The 10,664-nt window shown below is 47.7% G+C and overlaps 1 protein-coding gene across 1 annotated transcript in view; it reads right to left on the reverse strand.

Moving 5' to 3' along the window:
* Positions 1-10,664, reverse strand: part of dync2h1 (dynein cytoplasmic 2 heavy chain 1) — a 328,531-nt gene that overhangs the window by 301,373 nt on the left and 16,494 nt on the right. Inside the window, exons 23-25 of the mRNA XM_082956441.1 lie at positions 8,967-9,122; positions 8,735-8,849; positions 2,569-2,898 (exon numbers count right to left, since the gene is read on the reverse strand). Coding sequence (XP_082812567.1) covers positions 2,569-2,898; positions 8,735-8,849; positions 8,967-9,122 — 601 coding nt within the window. The remainder of the gene's footprint in view (positions 1-2,568; positions 2,899-8,734; positions 8,850-8,966; positions 9,123-10,664) is intronic.

The following is a 10,664-nucleotide window of genomic DNA, read 5'->3' on the forward strand; positions in this document are numbered from 1 at the left end:
TATGCTTTTGTTACTTCTAGGCTGGACTACTGCAATGCTCTACTTTCCGGCTACCCGGATAAAGCACTAAATAAAACTTCAGTTAGTGCTAAATACGGCTGCTAGAATCCTGACTAGAACCAAAAAATGTGATCATATTACTCCAGTGCTAGCCTCCCTACACTGGCTTCCTGTTAAGGCAAGGGCTGATTTCAAGGTTTTACTGCTAACCTACAAAGCATTACATGGGCTTGCTCCTACCTATCTTTACGATTTGGTCCTGCCGTACATACCTACACGTACGCTACGGTCACAAGACGCAGGCCTCCTAATTGTCCCTAGAATTTCTAAGCAAACGGCTGGAGGTAGGGCTTTCTCCTATAGAGCTCCATTTTTATGGAATGGTCTGCCTACCCATGTGAGAGACGCAGACTCAGTCTCAACCTTTAAGTCTTTACTGAAGACTTATCTCTTCAGTAGGTCCTATGATTAAGTATAGTCTGGCCCAGGAGAGTGAAGGTGAACGGAAAGGCTGGAGCAACGAACCGCCCTTGCTGTCTCTGCCTTGCCGGTTCCCCTCTCTCCACTGGGATTCTCTGCCTCTAACCCTTTTACAGGGGCTGAGTCACTGGCGTACTGGTGTTCTTCCATGCCGTCCATGGGAGGTGTGCGTCACTTGAGTGGGCTGAGTCACTGACGTGGTCTTCCTGTCTGGGTTGGCGCCCCCCCTTGGGTTGTGCCGTGGCGGAGATCTTTGTGGGCTATACTCGGCCTTGTCTTAGGACGGTAAGTTGGTGGTTGGAGACATCCCTCTAGTGGTGTGGGGGCTGTGTTTTGGCAAAGTGGGTGGGGTTATATCCTGCCTGTTTGGCCCTGTCCGGGGGTTTCATCGGATGGGGCCACAGTGTCTCCTGATCCCTCCTGTCTCAGCCTCCAGTATTTATGCTGCAGTAGTTTATGTGTCAGGGGGCTAGGGTCAGTCTGTTACATCTGGAGTATTTCTCTTGTCTTATCCGGTGTCCTGTGTGAATTGAAATATGCTCTCTCTAATTCTCTCTTTCTCTCTTTCTTTCTCTCGGAGGACCTGAGCCCTAGGACCATTGCCCAGTCCACCTGGCCGTGCTGCTGCTCCAGTTTCAACTGTTCTGCCTGCGGCTATGGAACCCTGACCTGTTCACCGGACGTGCTTGTTGCACCCTCGACAACTACTATGATTATTATTATTAGACCATGCTGGTCATTTATGAACATTTTAACATCTTGACCATGTTCTGTTATAATATCCACCCTGCACAGCCAGAAGAGGACTGGCCACCCCTCATAGCCTGGTTCCTCTCTAGGTTTCTTCCTAGGTTTTTGGCCTTTCTAGGGAGTTTTTCCTAGGGAGTTTTTCCTAGCCACCGTGCTTCTTTCACCTGCATTGCTTGCTGTTTGGGGTTTTAGGCTGGGTTTCTGTACAGCACTTTGAGATATCTACCGGTAGTGTGAGTGTGTCCGGTAGTGTGAGTGTGTCCGGTAGTGTGAGTGTGTCCGGTAGTGTGAGTGTGTCCGGTAGTGTGAGTGTGTCCGGTAGTGTGAGTGTGTCCGGTAGTGTGTCTGGTAGTCAGTGTGTTCGGTAGTCAGTGTGTCTGGTAGTCAGTGTGTCTGGTAGTCAGTGTCTTCGGTAGTCAGTGTGTCTGGTAGTCAGTGTGTTCGGTAGTCAGTGTGTCTGGTAGTCAGTGTGTCTGGTAGTCAGTGTGTCTGGTAGTCAGTGTGTCTGGTAGTCAGTGTGTCTGGTAGTCAGTGTGTCCGGTAGTGTGAGTGTGTCCGGTAGTGTGTCTGGTAGTCAGTGTGTCTGGTAGTCAGTGTGTCCGGTAGTCAGTGGTCTGGTAGTCAGTGTGTCTGGTAGTCAGTGTGTCCGGTAGTCAGTGTGTCTGGTAGTGTGTCTGGTAGTCAGTGTGTCTGGTAGTCAGTGTGTCTGGTAGTCAGTGTGTCTGGTAGTCAGTGTGTTCGGTAGTCAGTGTGTTCGGTAGTCAGTGTGTCTGGTAGTCAGTGTGTCTGGTAGTCAGTGTGTTCGGTAGTCAGTGTGTTCGGTAGTCAGTGTGTTCGGTAGTCAGTGTGTCTGGTAGTCAGTGTGTCTGGTAGTCAGTGTGTCTGGTAGTCAGTGTGTCTGGTAGTCAGTGTGTCTGGTAGTCAGTGTGTCCGGTAGTCAGTGTGTCTGGTAGTGTGAGTGTGTCTGGTAGTGTGAGTGTGTCCGGTAGTGTGTCTGGTAGTCAGTGTGTCTGGTAGTCAGTGTATCTGGTAGTCAGTGTGTCTGGTAGTCAGTGTGTCCGGTAGTCAGTGTGTCTGGTAGTCAGTGTGTCTGGTAGTCAGTGTGTCCGGTAGTGTGAGTGTGTCCGGTAGTGTGTCTGGTAGTCAGTGTGTCCGGTAGTCAGTGTGTCCGGTAGTCAGTGTGTCTGGTAGTCAGTGTGTCCGGTAGTCAGTGTGTCCGGTAGTCAGTGTGTCCGGTAGTCAGTGTGTCCGGTAGTCAGTGTGTCTGGTAGTCAGTGTGTCCGGTAGTCAGTGTGTCTGGTAGTCAGTGTGTCCGGTAGTGTCGGTATTGTACCTTACCTGGTTGACCATGTCCTTCCAGTCCTTGATGAGTGTGAGTGTGAGTCCGGTGCTGTCTGTGTACTCAGTGAGGGTGAAGGCAGCTCCAGTCCCCCACAGGTCCAGCTCCCTGAGAGCCTCTCTGATGGTCACCTCCGCCTGGGCTCTGCTGTTCAGGTCCTTGAGCTCCAGGGCTCGGTCAGTGATGCTGTCAGACACACTGAGGAGATCCCAGAAGGTCAGTCTCTCCAGGGTGGTGCCTTTAGGAAGACCCAACAGTCTGAACAGATCCAACCAGTGGTCCTGGGATAGGTGCTCCCCTCGCACGTACTTTAACACTGGAACCAGACTCTACAAACACACACAGAACACACCTTAACACCAGAACCAGACTCTACAAACACACACAGAACACACCTTAACACCAGAACCAGACTCTATAAACACACCTTAACACCAGAACCAGACTCTACAAACACACCTTAACACCAGAACCAGACTCTACACACACACAGAACACACCTTAACACCAGAACCAGACTCTACAAACACACCTTAACACCAGAACCAGACTCTACACACACAGAACACACCTTAACACCAGAACCAGACTCTACACACACAGAACACACCTTAACACCAGAACCAGACTCTACAAACACATACAGAACACACCTTAACACCAGAACCAGACTCTACACACACATACAGAACACACCTTAACACCAGAACCAGACTCTACACACACAGAACACACCTTAACACCAGAACCAGACTCTACAACACACACAGAACACACCTTAACACCAGAACCAGACTCTACACACACAGAACACACCTTAACACCAGAACCAGACTCTACAACACACACACAGAACACACCTTAACACCAGAACCAGACTCTACAAACACACACAGAACACACCTTAACACCAGAACCAGACTCTACAAACACACACAGAACACACCTTAACACCAGAACCAGACTCTACACACCTTAACACCAGAACCAGACTCTACACACCTTAACACCAGAACCAGACTCTACAAACACACACAGAACACACCTTAACACCAGAACCAGACTCTACACACACACACAGAACACACCTTAACACCAGAACCAGACTCTACACACACAGAACACACCTTAACACCAGAACCAGACTCTACACACACACACAGAACACACCTTAACACCAGAACCAGACTCTACAAACACACACAGAACACACCTTAACACCAGAACCAGACTCTACAAACACACACACAGAACACACCTTAACACCAGAACCAGACTCTACAAACACAGAACACACCTTAACACCAGAACCAGACTCTACACACACACACAGAACACACCTTAACACCAGAACCAGACTCTACAAACACACACAGAACACACCTTAACACCAGAACCAGACTCTACACACACAGAACACACCTTAACACCAGAACCAGACTCTACAAACACACACAGAACACACCTTAACACCAGAACCAGACTCTACACACACAGAACACACCTTAACACCAGAACCAGACTCTACAACACACACAGAACACACCTTAACACCAGAACCAGACTCTACACACACAGAACACACCTTAACACCAGAACCAGACTCTACACAACACACCTTAACACCAGAACCAGACTCTACAAACACACACAGAACACACCTTAACACCAGAACCAGACTCTACAAACACACACAGAACACACCTTAACACCAGAACCAGACTCTACACACACAGAACACACCTTAACACCAGAACCAGACTCTACACACCTTAACACCAGAACCAGACTCTACACCAGACACACCTTAACACCAGAACCAGACTCTACACACACACAGAACACACCTTAACACCAGAACCAGACTCTACACACACAGAACACACCTTAACACCAGAACCAGACTCTACACACACACACAGAACACACCTTAACACCAGAACCAGACTCTACACACACACAGAACACACCTTAACACCAGAACCAGACTCTACAAACACACACAGAACACACCTTAACACCAGAACCAGACTCTACACACACAGAACACACCTTAACACCAGAACCAGACTCTACACACACAGAACACACCTTAACACCAGAACCAGACTCTACACACACAGAACACACCTTAACACCAGAACCAGACTCTACACACACACAGAACACACCTTAACACCAGAACCAGACTCTACAAACACACCTTAACACCAGAACCAGACTCTACACACACAGAACACACCTTAACACCAGAACCAGACTCTACAAACACACCTTAACACCAGAACCAGACTCTACAAACACACACAGAACACACCTTAACACCAGAACCAGACTCTACACACACACAGAACACACCTTAACACCAGAACCAGACTCTACAACACACACAGAACACACCTTAACACCAGAACCAGACTCTACAAACACACACAGAACACACCTTAACACCAGAACCAGACTCTACACACACACAGAACACACCTTAACACCAGAACCAGACTCTACACACACACAGAACACACCTTAACACCAGAACCAGACTCTACACACACTACAGAACACACCTTAACACCAGAACCAGACTCTACCAACACACCTTAACACCAGAACCAGACTCTACACAACACATACAGAACACACCTTAACACCAGAACCAGACTCTACACACACAGAACACACCTTAACACCAGAACCAGACTCTACAAACACACCTTAACACCAGAACCAGACTCTACAAACACACACAGAACACACCTTAACACCAGAACCAGACTCTACACACACACAGAACACACCTTAACACCAGAACCAGACTCTACAAACACACACAGAACACACCTTAACACCAGAACCAGACTCTACAAACACACACACAGAACACACCTTAACACCAGAACCAGACTCTCACACAACACACCTTAACACCAGAACCAGACTCTACACACACAGAACACACCTTAACACCAGAACCAGACTCTACAAACACATCACAGAACACACCTTAACACCAGAACCAGACTCTACACACACAGAACACACCTTAACACCAGAACCAGACTCTACACACACAGAACACACCTTAACACCAGAACCAGACTCTACACACCTTAACACCAGAACCAGACTCTACAAACACACACAGAACACACCTTAACACCAGAACCAGACTCTACACACACACACAGAACACACCTTAACACCAGAACCAGACTCTACACACACACAGAACACACCTTAACACCAGAACCAGACTCTACACACACACAGAACACACCTTAACACCAGAACCAGACTCTACACAACACAGAACACACCTTAACACCAGAACCAGACTCTACAAACACACCTTAACACCAGAACCAGACTCTACACACACACAGAACACACCTTAACACCAGAACCAGACTCTACAAACACACCTTAACACCAGAACCAGACTCTACACCACACAGAACACACCTTAACACCAGAACCAGACTCTACAAACACATACAGAACACACCTTAACACCAGAACCAGACTCTACAACACACACAGAACACACCTTAACACCAGAACCAGACTCTACCACACCTTAACACCAGAACCAGACTCTACAAACACAGAACACACCTTAACACCAGAACCAGACTCTACAACACACAGAACACACCTTAACACCAGAACCAGACTCTACAAACACACCTTAACACCAGAACCAGACTCTACAACACACAGAACACACCTTAACACCAGAACCAGACTCTACACACACACAGAACACACCTTAACACCAGAACCAGACTCTACAAACACACACAGAACACACCTTAACACCAGAACCAGACTCTACACACACAGAACACACCTTAACACCAGAACCAGACTCTACACACACACAGAACACACCTTAACACCAGAACCAGACTCTACAAACACACCTTAACACCAGAACCAGACTCTACAACACACACAGAACACACCTTAACACCAGAACCAGACTCTACACACACACAGAACACACCTTAACACCAGAACCAGACTCTACACACCCGAACACCCAACACCAGAACACACCTTAACACCAGAACCAGACTCTACAAACACACCTTAACACCAGAACCAGACTCTACAAACACAGAACACACCTTAACACCAGAACCAGACTCTACAAACACACACAGAACACACCTTAACACCAGAACCAGACTCTACACACACACAGAACACACCTTAACACCAGAACCAGACTCTACACACACAGAACACACCTTAACACCAGAACCAGACTCTACAAACACACACAGAACACACCTTAACACCAGAACCAGACTCTACACACACACAGAACACACCTTAACACCAGAACCAGACTCTACAAACACACCTTAACACCAGAACCAGACTCTACACACACAGAACACACCTTAACACCAGAACCAGACTCTACACACACACAGAACACACCTTAACACCAGAACCAGACTCTACAAACACACACACAGAACACACCTTAACACCAGAACCAGACTCTATAAACACACACACAGAACACACCTTAACACCAGAACCAGACTCTACACACACAGAACACACCTTAACACCAGAACCAGACTCTACACACACACAGAACACACCTTAACACCAGAACCAGACTCTACAAACACACACACAGAACACACCTTAACACCAGAACCAGACTCTACAAACACAGAACACACCTTAACACCAGAACCAGACTCTACACACCTTAACACCAGAACCAGACTCTACAAACACACCTTAACACCAGAACCAGACTCTACAAACACACACACAGAACACACCTTAACACCAGAACCAGACTCTATAAACACACACACAGAACACACCTTAACACCAGAACCAGACTCTACACACACAGAACACACCTTAACACCAGAACCAGACTCTACAAACACACACACAGAACACACCTTAACACCAGAACCAGACTCTACAAACACACCTTAACACCAGAACCAGACTCTACACACACAGAACACACCTTAACACCAGAACCAGACTCTACACACACATACAGAACACACCTTAACACCAGAACCAGACTCTACACACCTTAACACCAGAACCAGACTCTACAAACACACACAGAACACACCTTAACACCAGAACCAGACTCTACAACACACAGAACACACCTTAACACCAGAACCAGACTCTACACACACAGAACACACCTTAACACCAGAACCAGACTCTACAAACACACACAGAACACACCTTAACACCAGAACCAGACTCTACACACCTTAACACCAGAACCAGACTCTACACACACAGAACACACCTTAACACCAGAACCAGACTCTACACACACACCTTAACACCAGAACCAGACTCTACACACACATCAGAACACACCTTAACACCAGAACCAGACTCTACACACACAGAACACACCTTAACACCAGAACCAGACTCTACACACACACAGAACACACCTTAACACCAGAACCAGACTCTACAAACACACACAGAACACACCTTAACACCAGAACCAGACTCTACACACACAGAACACACCTTAACACCAGAACCAGACTCTACACACACACAGAACACACCTTAACACCAGAACCAGACTCTACAAACACAGAACACACCTTAACACCAGAACCAGACTCTATAAACACACACAGAACACACCTTAACACCAGAACCAGACTCTACACACACAGAACACACCTTAACACCAGAACCAGACTCTACACACACACAGAACACACCTTAACACCAGAACCAGACTCTATAAACACACACAGAACACACCTTAACACCAGAACCAGACTCTACACACACAGAACACACCTTAACACCAGAACCAGACTCTAAAACACACACAGAACACACCTTAACACCAGAACCAGACTCTACACACACACAGAACACACCTTAACACCAGAACCAGACTCTACACACACACACAGAACACACCTTAACACCAGAACCAGACTCTACAACACACACAGAACACACCTTAACACCAGAACCAGACTCTATAAACACACCTTAACACCAGAACCAGACTCTACACACACACAGAACACACCTTAACACCAGAACCAGACTCTACACACACACAGAACACACCTTAACACCAGAACCAGACTCTACAAACACAGAACACTCTCTCTCCCCCACCTTGTATTTGTCAACTTCTCTCTGTATTTTGACAGACATGCTGGTGTGCTGCTCAAGCTTCCTCAGTCTGTCCTGCCATGCAAACAGGAACTCCTCAAACACGTAGGTCTTACTCCTGCAAAACACACACACACACACTGTTTATTCAACCTCTCAGCCAGCGAAGACAAATGACAATATCAAATCTTACCCCAAATGTTCCCTGACACCTATCTGATGTCAGACTCCTAACCTGAATGTGATCCAGTCCTCCTTGGCCTTCTCCTGGAAGCCCTCCTGCCAGTCCTCATACAGAGACCACATCTGTCCGTGCTCCTCCATGTCTCTGATGGTCTCCTCCGCCAGGGAGAAGTTAGGAGCCTCCAGCTCAAAGTGACGACAGTCCTCACTGAGAAGAGACACTCATTAGGACACAGAAAACTGAAGGATTGAAAGTACAGTTGACTTGCTGTGCATGTGTGTGTATAACCTACAGCAGGCATGTGTGTGTGTGTGTGTGTGTGTGTATAACCTACAGCAGGCGAGTGCGTGTGTGTGTGTGTATAACCTACAGCAGGCGAGTGTGTGTGTGTGTGTATAACCTACAGCAGGCGAGTGTGTGTGTGTGTATAACCTACAGCAGGCGAGTGTGTGTGTGTGTGTGTATAACCTACAGCAGGCGAGTGCGTGTGTGTGTATAACCTACAGCAGGCGAGTGCGTGTGTGTGTATAACCTACAGCAGGCGAGTGCGTGTGTGTGTATAACCTACAGCAGGCGTGTGTGTGTGTGTGTGTGTGTGTGTGTGTGTGTGTGTGTGTGTGTATAACCTACAGCAGGCGAGTGTGCGTGTGTGTGTGTGTGTGTGTATAACCTACAGCAGGCTGTGTGTGTGCTGTGTGTGTGTGTATAACCTACAGCAGGCGTGTGTGTGTGTGTGTGTGTGTGTGTGTGTGTGTGTGTGTGTGTGTGTGTGTGTATAACCTACAGCAGGGGTGTGTGTGTGTATAACCTACAGCAGGTGTGTGTGTGTGTGTGTGTGTGTGTGTGTGTGTGTGTGTGTGTGTGTGTGTGTGTGTGTGTATAACCTACAGCAGGCGTGTGCGTGTGTGTGTGTGTGTGTGTGTGTGAACCTACAGCAGGCGTGTGTGTGTGTATAACCTACAGCAGGCTGTGTGTGTGTGTGTGTGTGTGTGTGTGTGTGTGTGTGTGAGTGTGTGTGTGTGTGTATAACCTACAGCAGGTGTGTGTGTGTGTGTGTGTGTATAACCTACAGCAGGTGTGTGTGTGTGTGTGTGTGTGTGTGTGTGTGTGTGTGTGTGTGTGTGTGTGTGTGTGTATAACCTACAGCAGGTGTGTGTGTGTGTGTGTATAACCTACAGCAGGTGTGTGTGTGTGTGTGTGTGTGTGTGTGTGTGTGTGTGTGTGTGTGTGTGTGTGTGTGTGTGTGTATAACCTACAGCAGGCTGTGTGTGTGTGTGTGTGTGTGTGTGTGTGTGTATAACCTACAGCAGGCATGTGTGTGTGTGTGTGTGTGTGTGTATAACCTACAGCAGGCGAGTGTGTGTGTGTGTGTGTATAACCTACAGCAGGCGTGTGCGTGTGTGTGTATAACCTACAGCAGGCGAGTGCGTGTGTGTGTATAACCTACAGCAGGCGTGTGCGTGTGTGTGTGTATAACCTACAGCAGGCGTGTGCGTGTGTGTGTATAACCTACAGCAGGCGTGTGTGTGTGTGTGTGTATAACCTACAGCAGGCGTGTGTGTGTGTGTGTGTGTGTGTGTGTGTGTGTGTGTGTGTGTGTGTGTGTGTGTATAACCTACAGCAGGCGAGTGGCGTGTGTGTGTGTGTGTGTGTATAACCTACAGCAGGCGTGTGCGTGTGTGTGTATAACCTACAGCAGGCGTGTGTGTGTGTATAACCTACAGCAGGCGTGTGTGTGTGTGTGTGTGT

This window comes from Salmo salar, chromosome 09 (genome assembly GCF_965601325.2).
Source record: "Salmo salar chromosome 09, fSalSal1, whole genome shotgun sequence".
NCBI classification, from domain to species: Eukaryota; Metazoa; Chordata; class Actinopteri; order Salmoniformes; family Salmonidae; genus Salmo; species Salmo salar.